We start from the raw sequence: 15,346 nt of genomic DNA, 5'->3' as shown, positions 1-15,346 counted from the left end.
GAGTTTTGGAGCTCAAGTGGCCTGCACAGAGACCTGACCTTAACTGAACACCTTAGGGAAGAACTGGCATGCCGATTGGTAGCCAGGTCTTATCCATGACCTCACAAACACTCTTTTGTCTAAATAGGCACACATTACCACAGACACACTCCAACATCTGGTGGAAAATGTATTATGTATGCCTGATTTCTCACTGTATGCTGCTGTTGTTTCTCCCAAGAGTCCTACATCAACACAGGACACAAAACTACACATGCTAGACAGATAACAATTAAGTGTCTTTTTTTTTTTTTTTTTGCTTTTTTTTTTTATTTTCAAGCAACAGTTTCTTTAGGGTGACTGAATTATAGGTATGGCTATAATTACTTGGGTAAGTTCCAGACAATCATTTGAAAAGAAGAAGCTACTTAGATTAGCAGGGAAGAAGTAGAAACCTAATGAAGCTTTATTGCTGTCTGTATCTGTATCGAGTTTCTCTAGTTTTTTCCTGCTAGCAGTTCTGTCATATGGTTGAGCATTTTTTACCATCCCCAACTTCTCCCCCTTTAGCTGCAAAGACAGCAGCTGGGGGGGGGTACACATGCTGTGGCTGCAGCTGGAGGTAATCCCAGGGTGAATGGGGCTGCACTGCAACCACCCCACAACTGTGTGCATTGCATGGTGTGGTAATGCTACATTTATGGGCTTCAAACAGGTGGTGAGGAGGCAACATATTGTCTCTTTACCACTTGTTAAATGCTTCTGAAAAGCGATCTGAGCATGGATTGCTTTTCAGAGTAGCAGCAGTCCTTGCTGCTTTCACAAACAATACCTACAAAAGCAGTTCTGATGGTACAGGAATAGGGGGGTCAGGATTAAAACTAGGGATCGACCGATTATCGGCAATGCCGATATATCGGGGGCTGATATGCACTTTCCCCGATATATCCGAATTGGCCCCTGAGGTTACTGATATTGCCGATATTCCAGGAAAGTGCTGTACCGCAGTGATGCCTGCAGCTAGAGGCCCCACCCCGGTACCGGCGTCCATAGCTGACGGTCTGCTGTCATTACAAGGAGCGGGAGAGGACGCCCCCCTCTTCCACCGCCTTCCACGGCTGGCCCGGGTCTCCCGTCTCACCGGGACACCCAGGCCTCCTACCTCCACGGCCACCGAAGAGAAGACCCAATCAAAGCTGCATTCGGCTCTGATCGGGTCTCCATGTAAAAAAATGACAGCATTCAAAACAGCCAAACTTGGCTGTTTTGAATGCTTTTAAGTGCAGAGGAGGGGTTTGGGGTCTTTAGACCCCCAAATCGCTCCACAACTGTACCTGTGAAAATTTTTTTAAATGTCCGAAAATATCGGGCAATATCGGCCGATAACGATATCCGATGACCAAAATATTGGTATCGGCACAAAAACAAAACGATATCGGTCGTTCACTAATTAAAATATGCACACACACACACACACACACATATATATATATACTGTATATATATATATACAAACACACACACACATGTACATGCACACACATACACACGTATACACATACATACACACACAAATGTACACATACATACACACATATACATATGTACACATACATACACACACTCATATATTTATATATACACACACACACACATTTATAAAGTCTTTTGAATCATTTTAGCGCAGTACCTTTTTCATTTAGCCGGGTACTGCACTGTAGGGGGAAGCAGAGAGCACAGCATACTTCCCCTCATTTTAGAAAAATGTATGTAGAAGGAGAGATTAGGGCCTATTTAAATAGAGAATATAATGGCACCTTCCCCCATATGCAATATGGAAAGAACGAAGAAAGGGCATAGACCGACCCAACTAGTAGGTCAGCTATGTCCTAGAGAGGGGGGGGGGATTTAAATGTGCCTCTACAAGTCACCAAAATATGCATATGTTTATACAAGTCATCAACAACGCACATGTATTTAAAAAAGTAATAAATCTTTATTTATACATACAATAAAACCAGTAAGTACGTCATTCTATCTACATAGATTAGAATAGAAGCATCAATATATTGTACAACATTTACAAAGTATATGGATAATGCTGGAGCTACGCGTTTCGTCTGAATACAGACCTGCTGCAGCAGACGGCTCTATCTTTGTGGGACCCTTGGATTTTAGCTGTCCGATCTCGGAAGTGAGCCAAAACCCCAGTGTATTCGGTGATCCTGCCTTATCTAACTATACACTATTTTTACTATAACCATCCCTAATTTTGAAGAGGGCTATATATTTTTTTGCACGCTTACTCACTCACCTGTGAATATAAGTGTTTGAGATATTTTGAATAACCAGCATTTTGGCCACTAAACCCACGCTTTATACACGGTTTTTAATATCCTTGTCACCATAAGCATGACCCCCTAAAATGAGTCCCTGGGCTTATGGCTCCTCCCCTACACAGTTTGATTTTAAACTAAAACAAGCACGATCTACGTTATCTACCGTGATCTTCAAATTAGGACTGCTAAGATTGATTCTCTATCTAAATACATCTCTTTGCTGGACCCTGAGGAAGCGCATAATGCGAAACGCGTAGCTCCAGCATTATTCATATACTTTGTAAATGTTGTACAATATATTGATGCTTCTATTCGAATCTATGTAGATAGAATGACGTACTTACTGGTTTTATTGTATGTATAAATAAAGATTTATTACTTTTTTAAATACATGTGCGTTGTTGATGACTTGTATAAACATATGCATATTTTGGTGACTTATAGAGGCACATTTAAATCCCCCCCCCCTTTCTAGGACATAGCTTGACCTACTAGTTGGGTCGGTCTATGCCCTTTCTTCGTTCTTCCCCTCATTTTACTTTCACTTTTGAGATTGACCAAGCTCTCTATCAGTGCCGATGTAAAGTTTGTCAGGGGATCGGGAGATCGGGCTCATCTGACAGCCCTTCTCTCCAATGATCCCGTGACACACCTGAGGACCTCTGGCGGCACACTAGTGTGCCACGGCACACTGATTGAGAAAGGCTGCTTTATATGATAAGGCCCTGTTGATAAATAAGCTCAAAGTGAAAGAGGTAGCTGTGGGCAAACTTCTGATCATGCTGTGATTATAGACCACTCAAATGTTTTCTATACATCCGGAGCCTAATATTAGATCCCCAGAGAGAGACTTGACTATGGTTTTAAATAAAACCCGGTTGCAAGTAATTTATCTGTAGCAATCAATGAATTCCTGCCACATCCTGCACAAACCTCCACTTAATTAATATCTTATTTCCCCACAGACATTTTGAAGAAAATTAAACATAGTATCCTGCTGCAATATTAATTTTCAGCTTGGCTAAGCATGCAGAGGCTGTTGTGTAGGCTCTGTTTGTATCCTCCCCTAATTATAAAATACATTTGTCTTTATTAATCATTATGGATTTCCTGAATTTCAATTTTTATTCATATTTAAGAGTCAGTTTCCTAAGGTGCTGGAGGTAGGAGAAAAAATATAGTGTAATTCTCTGGTTGCCACCAAATATTAGCTTTGATCAGTCAAACGCAGACTCAGTAAGTGACGGTAAGAGCTTTTATTACTTATCCCCCGGCTTGCTGACATGGGAGAGAGGGATAACACTAAGCGCCAAAAATGTTTGGCAAAAACACAACCCTGACTTGACCCAGACAAGCATCCAATTATTTCATACAGAAAATAAAACAAACCTTTGTTAAAGTTTTACTATGAAATGTGTGGGCAGCCGTGTAGCTGATGCTACATTTATGAACACTTGTTTTAATGCTTTAAAAAACCTATAAAGTGGATATAGACCAAAAAAGGAAAATGTAATAAAGTGTAGCTTATCAATCCCTAGATGTGGTGGCTGCATTATTTTCCTTTTTCAGGTTTCCTCTTATTTTCAGCTGGTAATGCTGCGAATAACACGCTTCCTTTGCATGGGTAGCTACGCTTACTTCTGCACTGTATCTATGGAAGGTGTCTTAAGCCTAGTACACACGCAACGAATTTCCGCCGACCGGTCGTCCGTCTTTTGTCCAGAGTTGTGTTTTGTTGGTTGGAATGTGCCTAGACTACACACGAATTTTCCCAAACGACAAAATTCTACTTCAGAAGTGATGTCATGTGTTGGTTTGCTTTCTTTGTGTTCTTTCTTCTCTGAGCATGCCCAGTCTTGCTCATAAGATTTTTCCCTGTCGAAATCTGTACTGACTGCACGAAAATCGGCCGTGTTTTGATGGTGGACAAAAATTTTATAGCCTGCACACCAGGATTTTTTCGGCCAAAGAGTCGGAGTCGGTTGTCGGAAGCATCATACTAACAAGCCGAAAATCGGCAGATCGGTCGTCGGACGAAAATTCCCGGCTGAATTTCGACGCATGTGTACGAGGCTTTAGTTACTACCTAGACTAAGTTTCAAACATAGATGCCTTTGTTCATCTTCATTACATGGGGGATGGTGATGGGATTAGTAGTTTACACAAGAAAGCTAACATTGATTTTGCTTCCAGGTCTTCCGAATAGGAGGGGCTCCTGATGATGTACGGTGGAGTGAAACGCATAGGGCAGGGCTGCGCCTCCTGGGGGGTGTGCGGTGGTGGGAAACACATGGGGCTAAGCTACATGGGTGACGTCACACCGCCACATCAGATTCCTGTGTGGCGGCTGTTGTTCACACCCTAGAAAATAGGGGGAGTATTGCAACGACAGCTGGTTGTTCATTTTTCACTAGTGTGTTGTGTGTTTTTCTGTAAAGAAAAAGAACCATTTACTAGCTATTTTCCATATCTGTACCTTGAGTCCTTCTCCCACTCTGGTCTCCTGCCTACCCTAGCTAACCAATAAATGGAACAATAGGGAACACTTATTTTATTGATGTTACAACACATGGAAGAATGCATCATCAGTAGATAATAAGTATTTAGTACAGTTCTAATAAGCAAACGTTTATCATGGTGATGCGGCACACCCACAAGGCTATGTATGTTCTGCATCATTAAATTAAGTGCATTGACCTATTGCCCTATGTAAGATAGATGGCAAAGAAGACTAACTAGAAAATTAATTAGCAAGAGATGCACATACACTATAATGTAAAATCTCATCTAATTTCCTTTTTGCAATTAAAAAAAAAGGTTGTTGTCGAAAATTATGACATTTGTCACAAGTTTACTAAGTTGGAAAGTGCAAAATCTGGTTCAGCTCTTCAGAGAAACCAATCATTTTTTTTTTTTTTTGTGAAAGCTTTATTGAACAAGCTGAATTTAGAAGCTGATTGGCACAGTTGCATCAGATTTTACACTTTCCAGTTTAGTAAATCAACCCTAGTGTGTATAGTGACTGGGAGCAAGACTTAATTGCACCAGTATGATGCAGCCCTATATTTGCTTCTCTTCTTCCACAGGCAGGGCACCCACAAAGTAAGAGACTATTTTCCTCCACCTTGCCTTGGAACAGCCATGAAAACACCTGTGACTGTGAACCATTGTAGTTACACTGATCTCCTCCTGATGACACCCATGTGCCATTTGCGCTTAATTCACCCTCGTAACACTAAATATTGAAGTTAATCATGATCTAATTTAATGAAACCGTACTAACCCTGATACACTTTAATAACGCGCACAGAACTGGCGATGAATGCAGATTCCCAGGTTAATGCTTTGTAATTTGCATTTCATTAAGAAACGTCTCCTCACAGTTATGTTGCTCATGTAGATTATTGAATTGCAAGCTTTGAATAAAGTGATTAATGACCTGTATAGGTAGAACACTGGGAGGATAAGAATAGGAATTAGCACTTTCCTACTCTTCTGAAAACATTGCCTCTGCTTGCTCTAAGTAACACCCAGTCAGCCTCCTTAAAGTAAACCTGAACTCAAAAAGTGAAGAATTAACCAGTCAGCCCCTCACAGGCAAAGTGAAGTAGTACTATGTCGCTAGCCAGCGAGGGTCTCGGGAGCGAGTGTGCGCCGCCGGAGGTGCGCTCCCGCACGCGGCCGGAGGCGCGCTCCCGCGCGGTCACGGACCCCCCTGCGCGTGTGACCGTCCGCCGGTCAATCGCGATCGTCGGTGGAGAGGGAGAAAGGCAGGCGGCTAATGTAAACAAGCCGCCTTTCATTCTCCCCTGTGTAGGAATAGTGATCATACGGTTCTACTATGTAGGACCGTTGATCACTGTTCCTACACCTCAAGCCACAGCCAATCACAGTTAGAATCACGCCCCTAGGGACACACATAACCCCTCCCTCTCAAAAAAAAGTTAACCCCTTCACTGCCAGTGTCATTTTACAGTAACAGTGCATATGTATAGCACTGATTACTGTAGTAATGTCACTGGTAACCCCAAAAGTGTCAAAAATGTCAGTCAAGGGTCCGATCTGTCCGCCGCAATGGCGCAGTACCGAAAAAAAAATCGCAGATCGCCGCCATTACGCGTTAAAAAAAAAAAACAACAAAAATGACAAAAATCGTTCCCTTTGTTAGTAAACGCGATAACTTTTGCACAAACCAATCAAAATACGCTTTTTGCATTTTTTTTTACCAAACATATGTAGCATAAAACAAATTGGCCGAAAATGTTAAAAAAATTAGATTTTTACATTTTTTGGGGGGTAATTTCATATAAAAAATGTGAAAAATATTGTTATTTTTGCAAAATTGACGCTCTTTTTTTGTTTTATAGCGCATGTTCAAAAAATCGCACAGGTGATCAAATACCACCAAAAGAAAGCTCTGTTTGTGGGAAAAATCAACTTTGTTTAGGTACAGCATCGCACGACCGCGCAATTGTCCGTTAAAGTCACGCAGTGCCGAATCGCAAAATAGGCCCTGGTCAGGAAGGGGGTAAAATCTTCCGGGGCTTAAGTGGTTAATGTCTCATAGAGAACATCTAGATATTTATGTTTATATTATATATATATATATATTATATATTATATATATATATATATATATATATATATATATATGTATGTATAATATAATATATTTATATGTACCGTATTTTCCGGCGTATAAGACGACCGGGTGTATAAGACGACCCCCCCATTACATGATCTACCGGTCATACTTATACTTAGGTTACCTTGGAGATATTATACCCCATCCCAAGTAAATGGGATACTGTATTTTCTGGCGTATAAGACTACTTTTGAACCTCAAAAAAATCCCCCAAAAATGGGAGGTCGTCTTATACGGAAAATTTCTAGAATTCATGTCTCTTTAAAACTGAAGAGTTTTCTTATCCAATGTCTCTTTAAAACTGAAGAGTATCCTTACAATATGAAAGAAAGAGTCTACTTTTTTTTTCCTTGTAAATGTATTGCTCCAATTACCTCTGTCCCATCCACTAAGCAAGCACAGTGGTAGTGAATACACATGGCTCTGAGACGCAGCACACATACTTATTTTACATTGGAACACCTGAAGCCACCACTAGACAACTCAGATCACAAACTCCCTTCCTCGGTAATTATTCACAAGGGTGCCTGAGGCATGTGAACGCTGAGAAAGCCTGTCACGGAGATCACAGTAATATTTTAAGGCAAAACAAGGTAAATAAATGTTTATACAAAATAGAATTCACCGCATTTTGTGTGAGTGAGGATAAATAAATAATAATAATAATGAATTGTCTTCCCAATTTATTTCCCATGTAATACCATTTTTTTTCTTTAGCCCTTAGCTGTCTTGTCTTATTTTCATTATTAATAGTATTATTATTATTGTTATTTTTTATTATTTGCCAGTTAACAGCTTTAACTCCATGACTTATTTGCATACCTAAATTATTTTTTAAGAACATATAAGGCTTTTATAGGTACATACGGTACGTTAGTGCAGATTAAAAAAAAAATACACTGCTCATATATTTTACTATATACAGTATCTCACAACACTGAGTACACCCCTCACATTTTTGTAACTATTTTATTCTATCTTTTCATGTGACAACACTGAAGAAATGACACTTTGCTACAATGTAAAGTAGTGAGTGTACAGCTTGTATAACAGTGTAAATTTGCTGCCCCCTCAAAATAACTCAACACACAGCCATTAATGTCGAAACCGCTGGCAACAAAAGTGAGTACTCCCCCAAGTTACAATGTCCAAATTGGGCCCAAGTACCCATTTTCCCTCCCCGGTGTCATGTGACTCATTAGTGTTACAAGGTCTCAGGTGTGAATGGGGAGCAGGTGTGTTAAATTTGGTGTTATCGCTCTCACACTCTCATACTGGTCACTGGAAGTTCAACATGGCACCTCATGGCAAAGAACTCTCTCAAGGATCTGAAAAAAGAATTGTTGCTCTACATAAAGATGGCCTAGGCTATAAGAAGATTGCGAAGACCCTGAAACTGAGCTGCAGCACGGTGGTCAAGACCATACAGCGGTTTACCAGGACAGGTTCCATTCAGAGCAGGCCTCACCATGGACGACCAAAGAAGTTGAGTAGTTGAGTGCACGTGTTCAGCGTCATATTCATAGGTTGTCTTTGGGAAATAGATGTATGAGTGCTGCCAGCATTGCTGCAGAGGTTGAAGGGGTGTGGGGGGGGGGGGGTCAGCCTGTCAGTGCTCAGACCATACACCACACACTACATCAAATTGGTCTGCATGGCTGTTGTCTCAGAAGGAAGCCTCTTCTAAAGATGATGCACAAGAAAGCTCACAAACAGTTTGCTGAAGACAAGCAGACTAAGGGCATGGATTACTGGAACTATGTCCTGTGGCCCGATGAGACCAAGATACATTTGTTTGGTTCAGATGGTGTTAAGCCTGTGTGGCGGCAACCAGGTGAGGAGTACCAAGACAAAAGTGTCTTGCCTACAGTAAACCATGGTGGTGGGAGTGTCATGGTCTGGGGCTGCATGGGTGCTGCCAGCACTGGGGAGCTACAGTTCATTGAGGGAGCCATGAATGCCAACATGTACTGTGATATACTGGACATACTGAAGTAGAGCATGATCCCCTCCCTCCGGAGGCTGAGCCGCGAAGAGTATTCCAACATGATAAAAACCCCAAACACACCTCCAAGACGACCACTGCTTTGCTAAAGAAGCTGAGGGTAAAAGGGTGATGGACTGGCCACGCATGTCTCCAGATCTAAACCCTATTGGGCATCTGTGGGGCATCCTCAAATAGAAGGTGGAGGAGCGCAAGGTCTTTAACATCCACCAGCTCCGTGATGTTGTCATGGAGGAGTGTAAGAGGACTCCGGTGGCAACCTGTGAAGCTCTGGTGAACTCCATGCCCAAGAGGGTTAAGAAAATAATGGTGGCCACACAAAATATTGAAACTTTGGGCCCAATTTGGACATTGTCTCTTAGGGGTGTACCCCCCTTTGTTGCCAGTGGTTTAGACATTAATGGTTGTGTGTTGAGTTATTTTGAAGGAACAGCAAATTTACACTGTTATACAAGCTGTACACTCACTACTTTACATTGTAGCAAAGTGTAATTTTTTCAGTGTATTCATATGAAAATATATAATAAAATATTTACAAAAATGTGAGGGGTGTACTCACTTTTGTGAGATACTGTATACATACTGAACAAAATTATAAATCAACACTTGTTTTTACCCCCAATTTTTCATGAGCTGATCTCAAAGATCTCAGAAAACCGGGATTCATCTGTGAAAGTGCCAAACGCCATTGAATGTGAGCATTTGCCCACTCAAGTCGGTTACGACAACGAACTGCAGTCAGGTGGAGACCCGGATGAGGACAACAAGCATGCAGATGATCTTCCCTGAGATGGTTTTTGACAGTTTGTGCTGAAACTCTTTGGTTTTGCAAACCAATTGTTGCAGCAGCTGTCCAGGTGGCTGATCTCAGACAATCTTGGAGGTGAAGATGCTGGATGTGGAGGTCTTGGGCTGGTGTGGTTACACGTGGTCTGCGGTTGTGAGGCTGGTTGATGTACTGCCATATTCTCCGAAATACCTTCGGAGACAGCTTATGGTAGAAAAATGAACATTCAATTCACGGGCAAAAGCTCTGGTGGACATTCCGGCAGTCAGCATGCCAATTGAACGCTCCCTCAAAACTTGTGACATCTGTGGCATTGTGTTGTGTGATAAAACTGCACATTGTAGAGAGGCCTTTTATTGTGGCCAACCTAAGGCACACCTGTGCAATAATCATGCTGTCTAATCAGCATCTTGATATGCCACACCTGTGAGGTGGATGGATTATCTCGGCAAAGGAGGCAAAGGAGAAGTGCTCACTAACACAGATTTAGACAGATTTGTGAACAATATTTGAGAGAAATAGGCCTTTTGTGTACATAGAAAAAGTCTTGGATCTTTGAGTTCAGATCATGAAAAACAGGGGGGGAAAAAAAAGTGTTGTGTTTATATATATTTTGTTCAGTATATATATATATATATATATATATATATATATATATATATATATATATATATATTATAGACCAGTGGTTCTCAAATCCGGTCCTCGGGACCCACTAACAGGCCAGATTTTAAGTATTACCTTGGGGGATGCAGACTAGAATACTGCAATCACTGAGAAGCAAATGAGATCACCTGTGATGTAATTTAGTTATCTTGCAAACCTGGCCTGTTGGTGGGTCCCGAGGACCGGATTTGAGAACCACTGTTATAGACTGCCAAATGTACAAAAATTGGATAAAAAAACAAAAGTACTGTTGTCAGGCATTTATTAATTTTTTGCATAAGGTAAGTATATTTTAACAAGATCTGCTTTTATAAATATGTTAATTAAAAACCTCAAAGAGAGAAGAAACTTGATGTATTATGCACTGTACAGAATAGAAGTCCTTTTTGTTCCCCCATAAAAAATAAATAAAAAAAATAAATAAACAATAAACAGTTTCGCTCTGTTATATCTCAAAAAGTCTGCACATTTCAAGTAGTTAAATTGCTATTGGCTATCATATTAAAATACCTAAAAGCTGAACTAGTAAAGGGTTCCTTACCTTCAGTATACAATAATGACAGCTAATTTGACCTAAAGAGGTACATTATGGAAACATAAGACCAGCTACTTACCATTAAGACTGCTTCTGTCGATTAGGTTTGTGTCCACTGGCCAGAACGATCCATCACCATGGCGGCCTGTTGGAAGAGAGAATCCTGATATCAGTTTGGTTGCTACAATGCCGGTGGTCAACACAACTGTACAGCAGCTCCAGGGTCCTGGGTTCAGTTCCCAATAAATGGGGCCATTCAATAAGGTATTTTAGACACATTACTGGCAGGGCAGATACTGTCACAAGCCACGCATCAAATTCACGAAGACCAATTGACACTTTCATTAGAAAGACCGACAGGTGCCCCAAATTCAAGCAGTTCATAGTGGCCACAATTTTATTGTCTTTCAGTATTGCTGTGACAACTATAATAAGATTTCAGACTAAATGGGATCTATGAAATGCAGAATATGGTAAGGAGGAGTGGAGTGTACCTCTTCCATGTTGACGTTAATCGTGTGGACTTTTTTCTCCAAGGTTATACAGTAATTAATTAATAATGTACTAAAATAAATACTATTATATTACTAACTAAAATATATAGGTAAAAATTGAATATAATTAAATATATATATATAACATATATAATGCTATATTATGTTTCATGCAGGATGGTATATGGTATGCTTCATTATGTATAAAATAATATATATATATATATATATATATATATATATATATATATATATATATATATATATATATATATATATATATATATATATATATATATATTTATTTATTTATACTTTTCATATTTTAATAGAGTAAAAAAAGTGCAGAAATGATTTGAAGAATGTTTATATATACAGTATATGGAACTTTTTAATGTAAAGTTCCATAGAAATATATATAATAATATAATATAATATAAAATAATATAATATAATACAATAAAATACAGTAGTTTAAATGTAATATATATATATATATATATATATATATATACACACACACACGTACACATACATTAACATACAGTCTCCAGGGTTTTCTGAATATCTACTACACTTGTAAAAGTCCACCACTTCGCAGGTCTGCTTCGAGCAACACTTCTGTTAGGCCCCTTTCACACAATCCGGTCCATCAGGCGGACTCCATTTATCTCAGCGGGGGATCGATCAGCCGATCCCCGCTGAGCAGGCGGGTGGCAGCTGTGTCTCCGCGCTGTGTGCTCTCAGGTCCCTGCTGTCCTCTATGGGGAATCGGATGGGAATGGACCGTCTGTCCGTTCTCATCTGATCCCATCCGATCCGCTGGATGGATGGAAAATAGGGTTTCCATCCGTCCAGATTTGACAGATCGGATCAGATGTCAGCGGACATGTCTCCACTGACATCCAATGACCCATAGAGATGCATGGGGTGTCTGTTCAGATCTGCCAAAAAAACTGACAGGCGGATCTGAACGGTCAGCCTGTGTGAAAGGGGCCTTAGGGTTGTAACAGATTCAAAATTACTGTGACACATACATGAATCTGTGGCATGCTCCGACATTTGCCACGCTACCAAAAGATAGATATCTGCAGAATATCTATAACACTTGTTAGGAGTACACCCCGGGTTGATATCAGTGGGAGCCATTGGCTCCTGCTGCTGTCAATCTAATCCTGTGATGAGGGAGCTGGGCCGAGCCGCACTGTGTGCATCAATGGACATACACAGTGTGGCTTGGGATTGAGCTCGCAGGTGTGCCACCATAGGAAGTGGCTTTCTATTGTGGCACATTAAGATTAGAGGAGCAGCCAGGAGCACCAGCAGGGGACCCAAGAAGAGGAGGATCGGGGCTGCTTAGTGCAAAACCATTATACAGAGCAGAACAAACAACATTGTAATTGTTACTTTACCACAGAAGAGAAAAATCCGGTCTCCTTCCCTGCCAAACACAACTGTGCTGTGAAAATCCCAGGAATGGATGGACAGAAATACAAATCCTTTGGTGGATACAAAAGCTCTTTTATATGTGTTTCATCTGTGTATTTAACTGGTCAGTTTTAAGGCTGCATTCACATGTTAGCTTATAATCGCGGGCAGAACCGCCGTGGTTCCGCCCGCGATTCGGAGATTTATTGCAAATCGCGGGACGCCTAGCGTTGCCCGTTGATTTGCAATAGCCCCCCAAACGCCGAGTGATGTTACCGCGATTTACGCCCGCCGAATCGCGGCAACATCGCGCAAACAAAATTGCGGGACGCAATACGCTCCAAAGAAGCTCTTGTACTTTTTTGGAGCGTATTGCGTCCCGCGATTTTGTTTGCGCGATGTTGCCGCGATTCGGCGGGCGTAAATCGCGGCAACATCGCTCGGCGTTTGGGGGGCTATTGCAAATCAACGGGCAACGCTAGGCGTCCCGCGATTTGCAATAAATCTCCGAATCGCGGGCGGAACCGCGGCGGTTCTGCCCGCGATTATAAGCTGACATGTGAATGCAGCCTAAAAGATAACTGTACGAAGAGATCTTTACTAAGAGTATTTAATCAGAATTTACAGAACAGAAGCTGGCAAGGATCTGCAATAATGTTAATAAAAACCCCTGCAATGTATATAGGTCACCTGGGGGGATTGTATTTTTCTCAGCAAGGCTGTATTGTTTTGCTCTCTTATGCACAGAAAACATAACGGCAGCACTCGATATGAGAAAATACATCCCAGCAGCCTCTCTCTGTCTGTAAATATATAATGACTAACAGATGCTGTGAAAATTATAATGCTTGTTACTAGTTTCAAGCCCCTAGCCAATGAGTAAACAGATCATAAAAATGTTTGATTTTTTTTTAAACTTTGCTGACTCCATGGCCTTGTCCTTAAAGTATGCCTGTTGGCAATTTTACGCTCATTTAAAATGTAAAGGCCTACAGTCAGGCACCGCAAGATGCCTGTGGTCACATGTATTAGTCAGCATGGGACCCGGACGCTCGTAGAGATCACTGGAGTAGTGACGACGGTGATTACCAGTTTCCAGAGGGATCTCACAGGTATGGCATTTATAAAATTATATTGGTCCAAACTGGACCACTGTTACTATTTAAAATATCAATTTCTGGAATTCTTCTTTAACAGACCCAAAGGGGGCAAATGGAAACATAGAAAGGGGATGGGAGGAAAAAGACCAAGTGATCCATTATTGACCCACTTATTTTTTTGAGCTATCAATTATTTTATATGTTTTTTTTTTTGTTATTTCTTTGTCTAAGCCCCCGTTCACACTGGGGCGACCTGTCAGGCGACCTGGTCGCCTGACAGGTCGCCGTAGGTCGCCTGGCATAGAGAAGCTGTGGACCCGTTCTAATAGGAGCGACACAAGTCGCTCCGACTTAGAAAAAGGGTCCGGAGCTTCTTTGGGGCGACCTGGAGCGACCTGCATTGACTTCAATGTTATGAAGTCCGTGCCGGCCGCTCCAAGGTCGTGGTGCGAGCAGCGCGCCGCTACCTGTGAGGTCGCCCCGGGAAGTAGCGTCGCCTCAGTGTGAACGGGGCCTTAGTGTAGTTCTATGTTTGTCCCAAGCATGTATTAATCCAGTCACTGTTGACTGACTCACTACCTCTGCTAGAATTCTATACCAAGCATCAACTACTCTTTCGGTAAAATAATACTTTCTAAGATTGTTACTGTATGAACTTTCCTCCTGCTAGTTTAGGGTCATGTCCCCGTGTTCTTGATCTTGGCATCATATTGAAATGACTGCCTACCTGAACTTTATTCACACCCTTGATATATTTAAAGATTTCAGTCATGTCTCACCTTTCCCTTCTTTCCTGCAGACTGTACATATTAAGTTCCTGAATTCTGTCCTAAAATGTTTTATCCCTTAGACCTTTCACCATTTTTTTTGCCTTTGCCCATCTATCTTATCAATATCCTTTTGTAAGTGAGGTTTCCAGAACTAGACAGAGTATTCTAAATGAGGTCATACTAAAGATTTATAGAGGGATCAGGACCTCCTTCCTCCTGCTGGTGATCCCTCTAGTGATGACTAAAGATCTAAATAGAGGAAACAGGATCTCCTTCCTCCTGCTGGTGATTCCTCTAGTGATAACTAAAGATCTATATTGAGAAATCATGACCTTCTTCCTCCTGCTGGTGATCCCTCTACTAATAACCAAAGATCTAAATAGAGGAAACAGGATCTCCTTTCTCCTGCTGGTGATTCCTCTGGTTATATAAAGATCTAAATAAAGGAATCATTTTTTTTATGTTGGTGACCCCTCTAGTTATATGTAAAGATCTATATAGAGGAATCACGATCTACTTCCTCCTGATTGTGATATCTCAAGTGATAACTAGATATCAAATAGAGGAATGAGGACTTTCTTCATCCTGTTGATAATCT

At 41.0% G+C, this 15,346-nt stretch overlaps 1 protein-coding gene across 4 annotated transcripts in view; it reads right to left on the bottom strand.

Annotated features, from left to right (window-relative positions):
* The window catches only part of DCC (DCC netrin 1 receptor), a 1,040,152-nt gene that overhangs the window by 65,162 nt on the left and 959,644 nt on the right, over positions 1-15,346 (bottom strand). For all 4 annotated transcript variants that reach the window (XM_082267705.1, XM_082267706.1, XM_082267707.1 and 1 more), the window contains exon 22: positions 11,036-11,101. In XM_082267705.1, the coding sequence (XP_082123831.1) occupies positions 11,036-11,101 (66 nt within the window). The remainder of the gene's footprint in view (positions 1-11,035; positions 11,102-15,346) is intronic.

This window comes from Pelophylax lessonae, assembly GCF_965119305.1.
Source record: "Pelophylax lessonae genome assembly, chromosome: 1".
NCBI lineage: Eukaryota > Metazoa > Chordata > Amphibia > Anura > Ranidae > Pelophylax > Pelophylax lessonae.
The sequence above is the reverse complement of the archived record's forward strand: the minus strand, read 5'-3'. Positions and strand labels throughout refer to the sequence as shown.